A 17,550-nucleotide genomic window follows, 5' to 3' on the forward strand; every position below is an offset into this window, starting at 1 on the left:
CTGTCATATTTATTTGATCTGCCTACCTGACTCCAAAGGATACAAAGCTAAATCTCTGGACAGCATTCTCCAGGCCACCCCCACTACCCTTGTCCTGGATTATCCTGACTGGCCAGACTAGCCCTGGTATTCCAGCTCTCGCCAGAGCTGAAGCTGGGCATGTCTCCAGGTTCTGCTGGAGCTTTCCTCATCCAGGACATCAGCAGAGGTGAAGGGACCAGGCCCTGCACTCCACCTGCGTGGGCTGGCCAGGTTACAGGCATGGGGCTGGGGACAGTCCTGGATCCTGAGGAAGTGAGTCAGGACTTGACCGCTCCCTGGAGTTGTACGTAAAGGGTAGTCACGAGTTGGACGGACCAGCACATCCCTGGCATGTTGTCACAATCTAAGGATACATCAGTGTACAAGCCGAGCTGGAGTTCGAACAGTGCAGCAGCTGTGGGATGGGCATGGTGGGGGGAATGGGAGGGAGTATGCCTACCTTAGCATTCAAAACCTTGGTTCTCATTATTGCTTTTGTCACTTACCAGCCAGGTGACTTTGGAGAATCCTCTCTGAGCTCTAGTTTTCTTACCTGTAAAAGTCTGCGATGCTACTCCATGGGGTATCTGATAAAGAACCCAGGCGAGGAAGGAGAACTGATTCAGCTTTATGCCCAGAACCCGGTTGATGTTTAGTGAGCAACTGAACATGAGTTACTTAATAGCCTAAAGGATAGGATTCTGTTGCTGATGATCAGAGCTTCTCCATGTGATGAGATGTGCTTTCATGGAGCTCCCAATTAGAGTCAGCCAGAGTTGCTGACATATAGCAGCAGGGGCATTTTCTTTTTAAAACTGTCCTGAGCTATTCCTATTATTATTGAAAGATACTTCCCTATGCAGTCACATGTCCATTAATTAAATTTTAGAGCATGTTGTGAAAAAGCCATATAGCCTAACCTTTAAAAGTAGAGACATCCTGCTGCTGCTAAGTCGCTTCAGTCATGTTCGACTCTGTGCGACCCCATAGACGGCAGCCCACTAGGCTCCTCTGTCCCTGGGATTCTCCAGGCAAGAACACTGGAGTGGGTTGCCATTTCCTTCTCCAATGCATGAAAGGGCAAAGTGAAAGTGAAGTCGCTTAGTCGTGTCCGACTCTTAGCGACCGCATGAACTGCAGCTTACCAGGCTCCTCCGCCCATGGGATTTTCCAGGCAAGAGTACTGGAGTGGGGTGCCATTGCCTTCTCCAAGAGACATCCTAGCCTTGTACTAAATTCTGTGTTAAAGCCAAAGTCACTTCTTACATAATCCAGTGAAGCTCCTTTAACTCATCATGTACGTTTGAATGTTTTCTGAATCAGGGAGCACTGGATGAGATATTAAGATTTCAGAGGAAGTATAACCCCCAAGCTCTGCCCTTTAGGATTCTACAGTCTTACAGGGGAGTCAAGACACCAGCAAGAAAATACTCTTGCAACCTCTGCCCACATACACAACTTCTCCATTCTCATAAATATATGAATTCTGTTTCATCCTGGAGCAGGAGCCTGCAAATTAGTTGTGGATGGTTTTCTTGGGACACACCCATGCCCATGTTTTACCTGCTGTTTGTGGTTACTTTTGAGTTACAGCAGACAAGATTGAGTATGTACCACAGACACCTTTGGGCTCACAAGCCTACCATATTTAATACGGTATCTGGCTGTCTTAGGAAAAGTTTAGGAACTTCCCGGGGTGGTCCAATGGCTAAGATTCTGTGCTTCCAATGCAGCAGGCCTGGGTTTCCACCCCTGGTCAGGGAAGGAAACCCCAAGTACTGCAACTAAAGAGTCCAAATGCTGCAACAAAGATCCCATGAGCCAAAACTAAGACCCAGTTCAGCCAAATAAACACGTATGTGTGTGTGTATGTGTGTTAGTCACTCAGTTGTGTCCGACTGTTTTTGACCCCATAGACTGTAGCCCGCCAGGCTCCTCTGTCCATGGGATTGTCCAGGCAAGAATACTGGAGTGGGTTGCCACTGCAGTGGGATCTTCCCAACCCAGGGATCCAGCGCAGGTCCCCCACATTGCAGGCAGATTCTTCAGTCTGAGCCACCAAGGAAACCCAAATAAATAAATAAATATTAAATTAAAAAGAAAAAAGGAAACGTTTATCCAGCTAGTCCTGGTGGATCCACAGGGGAGCTTATGGAACGGAAGTGTACAGAGCTCTTGGTGCAGGATGCCTGGTGGCTTGAGCATTGATGAGGGATGCCCATGAGCACCTCTGAGGCCACATCTGAGGTTTGCTCATCTGTAAGTTGGAAGTAATAATAGCACCACCTCCCTCTCCCCAGGACAGCTCACCCAGACCAGGTGAGAAGAGTTAGAGTTAAATTCATTGTTGGCAGTGAGTCTTGGGTGAGACTTGTAAAAAGGGAGGCTGTCCCAAGATGTGGGGGTTAGGGGGAGACTGAAATCTGTGGAGAAAACAAGGGACAGCAGACAAGAGCTAAATCTGTCCTTGGGGACCAGGATAAATACAGTTAGTTCAAGTTGAGCCAGTCATGGAGGGTAATCGAGATTTGTTTGAGAATATGTGTTTAAAAGTTAATTCACTTGTGTTTGCGCAGGTGCTATATAGGTTTGCCTATTGGGGGAAATTGAAAGCCTGGAAGACCAGGATCTAATACATCAACATTTGTTAAATCTGAGGAATGGGATGGGGTGGAGAGCTGAGGGGTCGCCCCCTGTTATCTCACGTATACTTGTGATGTCTGAGTAATTGTGATCGGTGGGTATTCTGTAATTAAAATCTACGATCATTAATTTTTTACTTCTTAGGAATCGGTCAAATGTTTAAATGCTTAAATAAGATAGTTCTTGTGGTCATGAGTCACCCTGTAAGAGACTGGTCAGTGCCCATGAGATGAACTAGGAAGAATTATCCTTCTTTGGGCTTGTCCCCCCCTACCCTACCCCACTGCCCCGCTCAGTGGAGCTTTTGCAACACTTATTACTAGAGATGCTGGGCGTGTTAGTGACATTCAGATCCATGGTGTTTCAACTGATGGTCATTCTACTCTATTTAATCTCAGTATAACCAAGAACATGCTCTCTGCAGTCCTTGCCGCTAGACTTTTCTCTCAAGTGGTGAAGTGAGCTCATGTTTTATGTCAAAATACACATAAAGTTCATGGTTTTAAAGTGCAGTCAGGAACATTAGGTATATCACGTGTCGTGCAGCCACCACCAACCATCTCCAACGCTGAGCTCACATGTGGTCTGGTGCCCTTGGAGCTGTGTGTGTGTGTGTGTGTAGTCGCTCAATTGTATCCGACTCTTTGCGACCTCTTGGACTGAAGCCTGCTGGGGTCCAGCCCCCGCAGGATCCAGGGAAACCGGAAGGAGAAACAGCGCCAGCGATTGATTTAGAGAGAGATAAGGAAAGAATGTTAAAGATAAGAAAATAGAGGAGAGAAAGAGGCTGATATTCCTTGGTTTACAAAAGAACCGATAAACCTTTGAGACAAGGAGTTTGCCCTGTTCACGGAGGCCACAGGGTCCCTCCCAGTCTCCTGAGGGAGTGAAGAGGCAGAACGTCTTCCCGTTCAGGTCTTAGAAACCCGGGCAGATAAGTGAACGCAGGGAGCCTCTATGTTCCAAGGGATCAGCCTGAAAAAGTGAGAGGAAGAGAGAGGAATGATTGACACGGGGAGGCCAAGCTGCTTCGGTGAGCAAGGCCCAATTACTTTATTTTCAAAAGGTACTTATATACTTTTTTTGTACACAGAGGGAAATGAAAGATGCAAGGTCATACAGAGTCAGCCCAAACATTCCAGCAGTTTTACCCTTATCGAAACCAGGATTTTCTCTGCATGCCTTTTCCACAAATGTTGTGTACAGTATCTTCTGGCCTTGGAGGCCTGTGAACATTTTATGACCCTCTTTTGATAAAGGCTGCTCAACCAGAAAACTTTTTTTCCCTCAAAGTGTTTTTTCTTTATATTTCTAATCTATGTCAGCCTCAGAAAATGCCAAACAGAGTTACGTTTCTCACAGAGCACAGGTGCAGTGAGTTACAAGAAAGAACCAATGAGCTCAAAAGTCTGATATGGTTAAATTCAAGGCTACACTTGTTTTTCTTACATTCTCACTATGTTAACTAATGCATTCCCAGGTACACGGTGGATAAGAGATATGGGAACATAGCAACAAGCATTGGCCCAATAATGAAATCCTACATCAGCACTACTCTAATAACTTTAAACTTTTTGAATGGCTCTATGTTTTAGGCTTTCCGTGCCTCTCACAGTTGGGAGGCTGTAAATAATCACATGCGTAGCTGTAAGAGTCTGGATATACCTGCTGAGCAAGCTAGAATGCTAACAGAGGGGGTTTGATTTGAAATATTCCTCTCATGTCCAGGAGACTTATTAGCTATAGCCCTAAGTTGATTTTCTCCAGAGAAAGGTGGTCAGGGTTAGCCCCCTGTTAATGTCAGAGGAGTTGGTGAAAGTCATGAAACAGTGAAACAGACAGATTCTGGTTTTGGGATAGATGCTCGAGAAAGCCTAGAGAGCCCCTTGAGTTCTGCAACCTTGCTTAACAGTTCTCTTTCACATGACATTGTCATGGGCGAGATCTCCCGTGGCGGCTCCCGGCAGAAGCCCACCAGGCTCCTCTGTCCATGGGAATCACCAGGCAAGAATACTGGAGTGGGTTGCCATGCCCTTCTCCAGGTGATCTTCCAGACCCAGGGATCGAACTTGAATCTCCTGCATTGCATGCGGATTCTTTACCTCTGAGCCAGCAGGGAAGCCCCCCTTGGAGTCCTGGCAGAACTCAAACCTTGGTGACTTTCAGTATCAGCAGGATCTGCCCTTCCAGGGGAGTATGGGTATGAAGCAGCAACAGGTGTTCTTGTATCAGTAAAGGCAGCTCTCACCCAGTCACCTTGCCTTTGGAAATCACGTGGTTCCCTGGAAGACAGGTGTGTGGCCTGTGCCCAAGCCCTTGGTGTGGGTGTCAGCTCCTGCCACCCTCACATTCCAGGGAATCTTCCAGGGATCTCAAGCTGCAGCCCTCATCTTTGTTAATAAAGTCCTAGCCGATGCAGTGTTGTGGCCATTTGGAGACTGGAAATTCCGGTCATTGAGACTGCAGCTAGGTTCTAGACTGGCTGCAGAGATGAGCGTGGCCCAGTCAGTGGTCCACGGAGGAGTGACCCCGGTGCAGCGTAAGGAGGAAGCGCTCCAGCTTCCAAACCAGCCAGGCCTGGCTCTCCCATTTCTCAGATGTGGCCTCAGAGGAGTCACTTTACCTGCCTGTGTAACCCTCAGTTTCCTCATCTGTGAAATGGTGTTATTTTAGTACCAGATTCACAGCCCTGTTATGGGGTTGAGCTGACGGGGGCACCCTTAGCCAGTGGCTGGCTGCCGGGTGCCAGGGGTGGGGGTGGTGGAGGTGGCGTCCGTGGGAACAGACCAGGTGGAGGGAGGTGATGAGGTGGACAGAGGAGGCCTGTGGGCTCCCAGGGGAGGGTTCAGGGAAGGCAAGGGTTGGGGAGACTGCACCAGGGAGGCTTCCCGGAGGCTGGTGGGAGAGGACCCTGGGCTTTGAACCCTGCTGAATAGGGCCTGGTGATGGAGGAAGGATTGGTTTCCTTGTGAGCATCTCAGCTGTTGTTGTTGGAAGTGTAGCTGGAGGGGAGTTTTGAGCAGGGAAGGAAATGGGGCCACCTTTATGGGAGGAGGTGGTGAAAGGACCAACATGGAGATGAGGTTGAACATGTGGACGAGAGTAGGGCCAGGTGGTGGAGGTCCCCGCAGAGGCTTGGGACCGTGGCAGCAGCCGGGCCTGGGGCAGAAGGAGGCGCTTGGGTTTCAGCTGTAGTTGAGCCCAGGGGAGGCGGAGAGAGAGACTGGAGGTGGGCACGAGGCCTCCCCCACCGGTGCAGCCATGCAAGTGAGCTCAGAGGGTTGCCTGCCTGCACACAGGGTTGGGGGAGGCAGATGCCAGAGCAAGGACCTTCATTAAAGGGTTAATTGTATCTTGTTGAGAGTCTGTTTCTGGAACTAGAAAGTTCTGGTTTGAATCCTGCCTCTGCTGCTCTTGGATTCAAACTCTCTGCTTCTGTTTGTTCATCTGTAAATTGGGCGTAATAATAGCACCTTCTAGAGACTTCAGTGGTGGTCCAGTGGTTAAGACTCCAGGCTTCCACTGCAGGGGGCAGGGGTTCTATTCCTGTTCAAGGAGCTAATCTCACCTGGCATGGTGCAACCAAGAAAAGAAGAAGAAAAAAACAAAACACTGCCCTTTCGCTCATGCTGTAAGGTTGTGTTGGGTTCACAAGGTGAGAGCAGTTAAAGCAGTGCCTGACACCCAGCAGGTGGCCTGTGAGCACCTTTGGGCCTCTCTGGTTCATGCCTCTTCAAGCAGATGACTTGGGAAAGCACACCTAAGAGCAACGACTCAAGCCCAGTTTGTTCCTGGCCTGGAAGAAGCTTCAGCTTGTTTATTTTGTTCAGGTCTTTGAACCTCTTTGGTGAAGTCCCATATACTTCTCGGAAAACCTGGAGAATGATTCCTTCCATTTGATGGGTGGTGCTTTCTGGCTTTCTGAGTGCTTTTTCATTTATTCCTGAATTCAGTCTTCCCACCTGAACTGTGCCGTAACCGGGGTCGGGGGTGGTCAGGAGTGAGTAGGAGGTGGGAGACTCCTCCTCAGCACAGCTGGGTGACTCGCTCCAGGTGCAGCTGGGCTCAGCATTTATTAAGGATCAGGGCCCAGGACTCCTGAGCTCCTGCCCCTCAAGCTCATTCTCCAGCCCCATCTCTTCTGCCTGGTGGGTAGAAACACCTTTGCTTTGAAACAGATGGTGTCGATTATGAAGGGTGACCTTGTAAATAGGACCCAGAGAGCATTGGGTCATCTTTATTGTCCCGTAGAGCGCCGAGTGCTGAGGAGGGGGAGCAGAGACTCCAGATGCCCGTCTGTTAGTCATGCGAGAGGTGGGGGGGTTTTCTTTGACTGGATTCCTGTCACTCCTGCGGGTGATGAGCCCGAGTGCCCCTTGGCCAGCACCTGCTTGCCCTGTTGGTCTGTTGAGAATTGTGTGCAAGAGGGGTGGGGTGGGGTGAGGTGAGAATTCCAAGGGGTGGGTCCCTAGTATGTAAGTTACAGGTCAACATCAGTAGTTGTTACCCTCCTTGGCTTACTTGCCTTTCCACACTTCAGTAGATGGATGATGGCCTTTTAGTGGGAAACCCAGAATCGGAAAGAGCAGTACTTTTCCTAGAATCCCTGGGTTTACAGACAAAATTATGATTCTTTTTATATAGGAATGGTGGAATTTTGTAAGTTCTTGCCAAAGGTTTGGGACGTGGCATTGCTGAATGCTTGTTGCTTCCTCATTTGTGTAAGTTCCCTCCCTCCCTTGTGGCCTAAACCTATGGCTTAATGAATCAAGCCAAGGTTAAGTCATAATTGCTGGTTTAAAATATCGAAAGGATGAATTCAGAGACAAGTCTTGCGGGCCCTTAGATTCCCCCCCAGCACCCCTCCATCTCCTGCCTGCTTTTCCTCCCATGTTTTCCGGGCCTGTTGTGAGGTTTGTGTCTTTTCATCAGGGACCAGCGCCGCTCAGCTCCTTGCAGGGTGTGTGGGTCACGTGCCCTTGTCCCTGGAGACAGTTCAATGTCTTGCATCTGTGCCCATTTTTCAAAAATGGCTTTTCCATCAGGCACCTCGGAAGCCATGGTTACTTCTCAAAAGCCGCTGTTTCCCTACAGGACAGCTGACTGCACAGTCATGCCAGCCGTGACCCTGGCCAGCTTGGCGGAGCTTGGTGGCCTTGCTAACGAGATGAGTCATACTCGTGCACCCCCCTGACTTTTCTGATGCCAGGTGACTCTCACATGGGGAATAGGAACGGCCCTTGAGAAATCTTTATGCAAGAGGTTTTACATGTTTTCAAGATTCTGAGATGATTTTCCTTAAAGTATGCACATTTCTTGCATTTTACTTAAACTCAAGGACAAGATACTCGTTCCTGTTCCTCCTCCTCATGGGTTGGTTTTTTTTTTTCCTACATAACTCATGGTGTGCTGATATTAATTAACCTTAGCAGATATGGAACTCTTCTTTCGTTATTACACCTGACTCAGTTCCTTATCCTGATGTGTAAAAATAAAGCCTTAGTAATCATAGACTGACGTACTATCTTGCTTTCCTCTACACTGATTGATAGTGATTCTTGTATGGAACTGTCGCTTCCTCTTAATAAATAATGTAGCAGGAAGTAGAAATCATGTAAGTAATTTCTATTACTTTGCTGATTGCCTTCACAAGTCCGTTTTGGACTTTGTTGTTGTTCATTCCCTAAGTGGTGTCCACCTCTTTTGTGCCCCCATGGGCTGTGACATGCTCGGCTTCCCTGTCCTTCACTGTCTCCTGGAGTTCGTTCAGACTCTTGTCCATTGAGTTGATGATGCCATCCAACCATCTCATCCTCTGCCTCCCGCTTCACCTCCTGCCCTCACTGTTTCCCAGCCTCAGGGTCTTTTCCAGTATGAAGTCAGCTCTTCATATCAGGTGGCCAAAGTATTGGAGCTTCATCTTCAGTACCAGTCCTTCCAATGAATATTCAGGGTTGATTTCCTTTAGGATTGACTGGTTTGATGGCCTTTCTGTCCAAGGGACTCTCAAGAGTCTTCTCCAGCATTGAGCTTTGGGTTTAATTAATGCTTTCAAAATGTTCAACTAACTGGTGCCTCTGGCTTTTACTTCGCTTGGCAGGTACTGTTGGACGCTTCTGTGAATGAGGGCATTTTTTGCTGTTGAAATTTGTGTTATCCCTGAGGTCCTAATGAACCGTTTTCTGTTGACTTTTGCAGGTATTTTCAGAATCCTGCATTTGGTATGGCGAGTGTGGAATCGCATCTGGAGATAAGAGATACAACTGCAGATATTCTGGGCCACCAAATCCATTGCCACATAATGGCTACGACCTAGTGCAGGTGAGTGAGCAGTCTTGGGAACACGAAACACTAATCAGAGATCCTCTGCAGTTACACTGTAAATATTCCCCGTGGGGTGGGGGTAGAGGTGGAATGAACGGGCTTCTCTTGTCCCAGATTCTCACCTGTAGCACAGAGAAGATAACATACTAACTCTGCAGGCGTCATTTTTCTGGGGTTGACTATGCCTTGCTCATAAAGTTTCCCAGTAGCAGGTTACTACTGAGGGACGTGGTCTTGGTACCTCCCATGTTGCTCTTTGCAGCTTCTTCAAAATACACTCAGAGTTACTCAGAGTTAGTCCCTTTTGTTCCTAGACAAGGCTGCTGAGTGGCTGTGACTCGCTTGTCCTCTGTTCACTTTCGCGGTTCCTCCAGTTTCCACCGAGAGCCTGTGACCTTTGACTGCCACCAGGAATCTGTTTCTTGTCTCTTTTACCATCCCTGATACACAGGGATATTAGAAAAGAACTGGAAAAATCCAGGTTAAAAGGCTGGCTTTAGAGGCTGCAGTTATCTAAAACCCAGCTGACACGGTAGCAGGTCTTCTGGACTTATTTGCTTCTTCCATCACAATTTTTAAAGGCATTTGACTTTTTCTAAAGTGACTCACAGAAAATAGCATTCTGGTTAAACATAGCCAAGTAACCGAAAAAGAGGTAAAATGATTGTCAAGGAAAGAGAGCGAGCTTCCCAATGAGAAAAAAATTGAAATGTCTGTACTGCCTCTACTTTTGTGAATTGCTGGTTATCTAGAGGAAATTTGATCCCCTTTTATTTATTTATCTTTAAAAAAATGTTTATTTTATTTTTTTACTTTACAATACTGTATTGGTTTTGCCCTACATTGTTATGAATCCATCATGGGTGTACATGAATTCCCAACCCTGGGCCCCCTCTCACCTCCCTCCCCATATCTTCTCTCTGGGTCATCCCAGTTTGACCGCCTTTTAAAAGAATTCTGCAAGAACTTTGCAAATAGGTGTCATCCTTGTGTACCTAAAAAAGGATGATGTGCATAAAGTGATCTCTTTGAAGAGCGTTTGTGTTTATTTAACTTGGCTACTCTGATGTTCATGTTTTCTCTCCCGAAAGGAGCTCTGTCCAGGGTTCTTCTTTGGCGAAGTCAGGCTTTGCTGTGATGTCCAGCAGCTTCACACACTGAAAGACAACCTGCAGCTGCCTCTGCAGTTTCTGTCCAGGTGGGTTGACCACCAGGCATGCAGAGAAAATGGGTTTGAAAGTTAGTTCTTGTTTCATTTTAAGAATGCTATCTTAGGACTTCTCAGAGATAAAGAAGAACTTCTGATAAAGTAGTAATGATCAGACTTCGTTCTCGCTCTCGTTACATTCAGAGTTGCTACTTGGTTTGCTTCTGAGATGTCCTCACCCCAAAGGGGACCTGCACTGGGGTCAAGGTCCCTTCAGACTTGAGCCCCTTCACACGGTGGAGAGGAGAGGTTCCGGGGATCCTGCCCGGGTCTCTGACCCCAGACCCTCCTCCACACAGTCCCCTGAGTCACCTGCCTCCCCTGTTTTGTGCATGGTTCTCTCTTCCTCATTGGAGCCTGCCTCTGGGGACTGTTCACAAGCCTGATCTGGCAGAGTCGGCTGGTTTTGTCAAAGTTAGTTTGCTGTCCACTGTGTTCTCTGTGACTGGGGCAGTGAAAAGGGCCACATAATAGATGTTCTCCAAGCTTACCCTGCAGTTTTCAAATGTGAGAAGAGTGAGCTGGTGGTGGCCTTCCGAGCAGCACGTTGTGAGCCCCCGATGCAGGTGGAGAGAAGGCCACGTGCTTCTCTATGCAGGTCTCACTGCAGGTGACAGGCCTCCAGTGGGCATCCTTGTTTCTTGCCAGATTTCCAGTTGGCATTGTGGAGTGAAAAACCATCCCTCTGTATGTTCTGTGAGGACAACATACAATGTAGTAATAGATCTGATTAGAGCATTAGAGTTGAGACTCTAATCAGGCCAGTGTATCTTATGGAAGGAAATCTCATGGTTCTTGCTGGAGCCAGATTGAAGCTGTCATTCGGCCAAATACATTTATTTAGCATCTACTCTACGTGAGGCATTATGGGCATCAACATCAAAAGATAGCCAGGTATTTCCCGTGTCGTCAGAGGCAGCAAAGCTTTATTTATAATAGCAATGAGATGCTAATATGGAATATCGTGCAGCTGTCCAAACTGATGACTGTAGAAGTTAAGTGGAGTGCCATGGAGAGAAGTTTGTAATTTCTGGAAAGTGGTAGGAAGCAGTGGACCCCAGGAGTGATTTCTGTTCAGGTGGTGTAATTGTCATTCCTGTCTGTCACAGTAAAGCGTGGGACTCCTGAAAGCAAGTCAGTGTGTGTGTCTGCTCCTCCACTAGACTGGAGGCTTTTGTTTTATTTTTGGCCGCGCCGTGCAGCGTGTGGGATCTTAGTTTAGTTCCCTGACCAGGGATAGAACCCATGCCTCTTAACGTTGAAAGCGAGGAGTCTTAACCACCAGACCGCCAGGAGCGTCCCACGAGACCGGCACTTTGAAGGCCGAGACCAGACCATCCTTGTTCTGTGTCATGTGTGGTCATCTGGATGGGAGCAGAATGGGGGGCAGTCTGGATTGGTTGTGTTGCAAGAATGCAAGCCTGATGAAGGACTAGCTTTTGCAGATAACAGGGAACTAAAGGGGAAGACCGAGGGCTTCTGCCACATAACTGGTCAACATGAGAAGCTTAACAGAGGACAGCTTGTGGTTCTTTTGAAAACCAGGTGCTTCCGAAATGCATGTAGCTGGAGAACACCGCTGCTGTTCTTTCATCTTCTCTAATCATGGGGAATCCTCTTGAGTTTAGAGACGGCCTAAGGTTATCTGGGACTTGAAAGAGAGCCCTTCAGTAGGTTCCGAGATGAAAGCACTAATGTGTAAATCTCATTTTCCCCCTTTTTTATTTTCAATCAGAATGTCACCATGGTAGTCCTAAGTCCTTTTGGCTTCAAGATACATGAAACATTCAAGAAACATGACCGAATTATAAAGTGCAGGATTCAGAGAGCATTGTTTCTTGAAATTACATCTGGGCAGCACAAATGTTAGTAATTAGGGTGGTTTTTAAAGACGTGTCTTTATTTTAACACGAGGTTTTAGGTTTAGAATTTCTGTGTTTAATATGTCCTTATGGTAATCCATTTGCCAATTTACAATAAATTTTAAATAGTCTTTGTGTATTTTAAATCATCTTTTTGCTGGCCCTGTTATCCACGAGATCATTCAGAATAGTCTGCTTTTTCTTTAGATGTCCATCCTGTTTTTATAACCTAGTGAACCTGTTTTGTGAGCTGACATGTAGCCCTCGACAAAGTCAGTTTCTGAATGTTACAGCGGCTGAAGATTATGTTGATCCTACTACGAATGAGACGAGAACAAATGTAAAAGAATTACAGTACTATGTTGGAGAGCGTTTTGCCAATGGTAAGTAAACTTTTAAATTATCCCTCTTTTAGATTTGATATCAGGACAGTGGATCAAGTTGTCCTGTCAGCTCTGTGAAAAAGGACAGTTCTCAGTTCCGTTAGCACTGAAATGCCAGTGGAAATGTGAGTTGTTGCTTTGCTTGTCTTCTGGGACTTGAGCTACAACCTAAGAAACAATCTCCTTAAAGTATTTGCTTTAACTCCTTCCTAACTATAAGTTCCCTCATGGAAATTTTTAGTTTGTGCAAGCTTATTTCTATCCATTTTAGGAACCATTTGGACTTTGGTTCTGTTGGACATGAAATGGCATAACTTCATGAGTTATTGCAAGACTGCAGAGATGGGTGGAAGGGAGACCTAGTTGGCAGAGATTTTGCCTGTGAAGAAACCAGTCACCATAAGGGAAAGTAAGCAGGTGTGACAAACAGGAGAAAGGTATCCCAGCAACTGAAGATCATAGAACAGTCTGAAAAAGACCATGTCGTGTTTGTTGGAAACGACCGAAATGAAAGAGTTCTGAAAGAGTAGGACCCTAGGGAAAGAGAATGAACAGATTAGAAACAGAACCAACTGGAAGATCCAGTTAATGAGAAATAGTCATGCAAGTGGATTAAAAGATAGACTAGATGCAGCTGAATAAAGATCGGGCCCCAAAACAGTAAAATGAGAGAATGAGAATTCAGCAAAGTTGATGACTATAAGAGCAACTGTAGTCAGTTAGTATAATGATCAATTAAAAATGTAACCAAAAAATTTAATAAAAAGCTTGCGCTTTGATGGACACCATCAAAAAGAGGCAGAAATATTTGCAAAGCATGTATTTAATGAAGGACTTGTGTCCAGAATATATGAAGACCTCTGACAACTCAAAAAGAAAATAACCCAATTAAAAATGGGCAAAGAATCTGAGCAAACATTTTTCCGAGGATGTTATTTATACAAATAGTCAGTAAGTTTATGAAAAGATGCTTAAAGTCAGCCATCAGGGAAATGCAAATCAAAACCGCAATGAGGTACCACTTGACAGGCAGTAGGGTGGCTGAAATAAAAAGACAAGTTCTGGCAGGTATGGGGAGAAATGGGAACCTTCATATACAGCTGGTGGGAATGTGAAACAGTGGTCACTTTGGAAAACAGTCTTGCAGTTCGTGAAGCCATTTAACATGGAATTACCCATATGACCCAACAATTCCACTCACAAGAGAAATGAAAACATATGTTCATAATAGCCAAAAGGCGGCTATATGAAACAACTCAGATATCCATCAACTGATACATACATAGATAGATAAACAAAATGTGGTATATCCATATGATGGAATGTTATTTGACCATAAAGAGAAAGAAAATAAGGATCCATGCTGCAACATGGATAGACCTTGAAAACATCATGCTAAGTGGTAGAAGCCAGTCACAAAAGACTATATATGATTTCATTTATATGAAATGTCCAGAATAGGCAAATCTGCAGACACAGAAGTAGATTAATAGTTGCTTAGGGCTTAAGGGGATGGGGAGATAAGGGAGCATTAGTTAAAGGTTCTGGGTTTCCTTCTTAAGGTGATGAAGATGTTTTAAAATTGACTGTGGTGATGATTTCTCATATCTATGAATATGCTAAAAGACATCAAGTTGTAACTTTAAATTGGTGAATTGTATGTGAGTTATCTCAATAAAGCTATTAAAAAAGGAATTTGTAACTTAATATAGCTCATTTTAAAAACTACAAAATCTGAATGACAGATAATCTTAAATGCAAGTAGAGAAAAGGTGGAAATCACTTCAAAAGAATGACAATTGGAGATTTTCTGTCCAGCAAAGCTAGAGGCCCTAAAGCAGTGGGGTTATCACAGTTCTGAAAGGAACTATCGCGCTAGCTAACCTGCCTTTCAAGAGTGAGGGTAAAGCACAATGAATTTCTAAGTATCTCTCTAAAGGTTAGGGGAAGAAGGTTTTAGGAAGTTTCTAACTAGCAGGGACTGGCAATTGAATGTTAATATAAGACCCATTGAAGCCTAGTGTACTACAGTCCGTGGAGCACAGAGTCAGACAGGACTTGGCAACTGCACAGCAACGAAAACAAGTAAGACCCATTACTACTGCTTTCTTCTGTGCAGAAAGTCAGTGACATTGCTATTTCCTGTGTCTTTATGCATACTAAAATCAAGCTCCAGAAGAGAGTGTTGCTCAGTTCATTCGCAGGTGAATTCTATCCTGAGACCGGTTGTTACCCTGGAGGTTCCATCACTCACCAGCAGTAGTTTCTTGGAATGAGCTGCACTGGCTGAAGAGGCCCTGAGGGTCTTGCTTCTCCCTCCTTGGCCTTCAGTGTGCTCTTCCCTGCACGGGGGTGACACGTCTGCAGGGCCCTGTGGACTGGGATGGCCATGGCTTGTCCTGCCTTTGATTTTAAGTTGCTTGGAATCCGGCCTAGCCTGTCGCTTGCAGAGTGACGAGCCAGTGTCAGAGGTGACCTCCGTTCCTTCCCTCAGTGGTTGCTGTCCGGAGTCCCAGCCCCTGCTTGCTGGGAAACCCTGTCTGGATTTCCACGTTCACACGTGAGAGGCCCCCTGTAAGCTCTCACCTGGTGAATTCCAGCAGCGCGGTTTCAGCCTTCTCCCTTCCTACCCCGCCAGCCATGTACAACGCCTGCCGGGATGTGGAGGCCCCCTCGAGCAACGAGAAGGCCCTGGGGCTGCTGTGTGGGCGTGAGGCCAGTGCCTGCAACGCTACCAACTGGATCGAGTACATGTTCAACAAGGACAATGGCCAGGCACCCTTCACCATCACCCCTGTCTTTTCAGGTGGGGATGAGACGCCCCACCCCCCCAGGTTTGGTGTATTGTACTTAACGGTTTTTTAAAGCCGGGGAACCCTAACATGCAATAAGAAGATGAATTCAGATCAGTAGGTCCTGGAGTTTCCTCCAGCGAGAGGTAGCTGGAGGGGTAACCTCTAGGTTATCAGGGGCTGGATGAGCAGGTAGAGAGGAATAGTTGCCTTCAGGTGCTGATACATACTTGAAGGAATAAGTCATTTGCTAAAAAAAAAAAAAGCCTTTTCAAAAAATAAAATGGATAAACAACCAGGACCTGCTGTGCAGCACAGGCAGCTCTGGTCAGTGTCACGTGGCAGCCTGGAAGGGAGGGGAGTCTGAGGGAGATGGGGACATGTGTACATATGGCTGAGCCCCTTTGTCTTTCACCTGAAACTGTAACACTGTTAATCGGCCACATTCCAATACAAAATAAAAAAGGTAAAAAAAAAAGGAGCCTTTTCAGAAGCTTTGCCTTAGTATTAAACTAGCTCCTCAGTGGAGATAAATTTGATTGAAAGTTTACACTGAAATATGGTGGACGTGAACGTTGGTGATCAGCCCTATGCCCAAAGTTATTGAGGTTAACTTAAAATTTTGCAGGACTAAACAGCAAAGCATAACTCGATCACCTAGAACCTCCGATCTTTCTTATTCTTCGGGTTGCATGACTTCTTTCAGTGTGCTTATCATTCAGTTAAAATATGATTTAGTACTACTGCTGCTACTGCTAAGTCACTTCAGTCGCGTCCAACTCTGTGCGACCCCATAGACAGCAGCCCACCAGGCTCCCCTGTCCCTGGGATTCTCCAGGCAAGAACACTGGAGTGGGTTGCCATTTCCTTCTCCAATGCATGAAAGTGAAAAGTGAAAGGGAAGTCGCTCAGTTGTGTCCAACCCTCAGCGACCCCGTGGACTGCAGCCCACCAGGCTCCTCCGTCCGTGGGATTTTCCAGGCAAGAGGACTGGAGTGGGGTGATGATTTAGTACACCCCTTGTAATTAACTTTTTTTAATGGAGATTCTTAACACACTCCTTCCTACAGATCTTCCGACCCATGGGATGCAGCCCATGAACAATGCCACCAAGGGCTGTGACGAGTCGGTGGACGAGGTCACGGGGCCGTGCAGCTGCCAGGACTGCTCAGCTGTCTGCGGCCCCAAGCCCCAGCCCCCGCCCCCTCCCGTTCCCTGGAGAATCCTGGGTCTTGACGCCATGTACGTCATCATGTGGAGCACCTACATGGCTTTCCTGCTCGTGTTTTTTGGAGCGTTCTTTGCTGTGTGGTGCTACAGGTAATCTGTTTTGTTTCCCATCCCCCCAGACAAGAAGAGCAAACTTAGCCCAGTGGCATTTCTAAGCTTTCACTTGGTAGACTTTGGTTCCTGACAGTAAGAACAAAGATCTGCATTAATACAGTTCCAGGACTTGCTTATGTCCTGCATCTAGTCAACCATCAAAAGCCTATTTAGACGTTGGGATGTTTAAAGTTCGTTTCATTGGTTTATTCAAAAATGGCGTGTGATTTAAAAGACCCATTTTTTAACAGAAAGTCTTTGGAGCCAAATCTGATGCAAATCCTTTTAAATGCGGTACTGTAGTCCTTTTAGATACCTCCGTCTTGACTTAGGACAACACATTCATTGAACACTTTTGTCTTTTGAAATAATTTTAGACTTACTAAAAGGGTGCAGAAATAGTTAGAGTTGATATCTCTACTGGCTTCGTCTAATGTTACCACTCACATCACCCATAATATATAATTTAATCAAAACCATGAAAATAACATTGGTATACCATTATTGGTTAAACCACTGTTTTTTTTAGGTTTTACCAGTTTTTCCTCTAAGGTTCTTCCTTTTTCTGTTTCAGGACCCCATGTCACATTCACTTCTTGTTTTATTTGTCTCCTTCAATCCATGACAGTTGCTCATCTTTCCTTTTCTTTTATGACCTTGACACTTTTGATGAGTGCTGGTCTTTTGTAAAATAATACCCCAATAATAATACCCGAATTTGGTTTTACCTGATGTTTTCTCATGATTAGGTGGAGGTGTTTGACGACATCTCAGACGTGATGTGTCTTTCTCAGTGTATCATGTCGACGGCTTCTGATGCCAGTATGTGTCATCACTGGTGATATTAGCTTACATCATTTGGTTTAGAAGGTGTCTGCTGGGTTTTTCCACTGTGAAGCTACTGTTCCTTCCTTTGGAGTTGATAAACACCTTTTGGGAGCTGTGTTGAGACTGTGATGATAACCTCATTTCTCCTCAAACTGTCGCCCACTGAT

The 17,550-nt window shown here is 46.0% G+C and overlaps 1 protein-coding gene across 2 annotated transcripts in view; it reads left to right on the plus strand.

The window, feature by feature from the left end:
- The window catches only part of LOC138428469 (NPC intracellular cholesterol transporter 1-like), a 43,447-nt gene that overhangs the window by 1,862 nt on the left and 24,035 nt on the right, over nt 1-17,550 (plus strand). Inside the window, exons 2-6 of one of the 2 annotated variants that reach the window (XM_069569239.1) lie at nt 8,863-8,985; nt 10,080-10,186; nt 12,265-12,440; nt 15,079-15,246; nt 16,303-16,552. In XM_069569239.1, coding sequence (XP_069425340.1) covers nt 8,863-8,985; nt 10,080-10,186; nt 12,265-12,440; nt 15,079-15,246; nt 16,303-16,552 — 824 coding nt within the window. Of the gene's footprint in view, nt 1-8,862; nt 8,986-10,079; nt 10,187-12,264; nt 12,441-15,078; nt 15,275-16,302; nt 16,553-17,550 lie in introns of those variants that run through there. The other variant, XM_069569240.1, reaches the window with a different exon arrangement.

Source organism: Ovis canadensis, chromosome 23, assembly GCF_042477335.2.
Source record: "Ovis canadensis isolate MfBH-ARS-UI-01 breed Bighorn chromosome 23, ARS-UI_OviCan_v2, whole genome shotgun sequence".
Taxonomy (NCBI): Eukaryota; Metazoa; Chordata; class Mammalia; order Artiodactyla; family Bovidae; genus Ovis; species Ovis canadensis.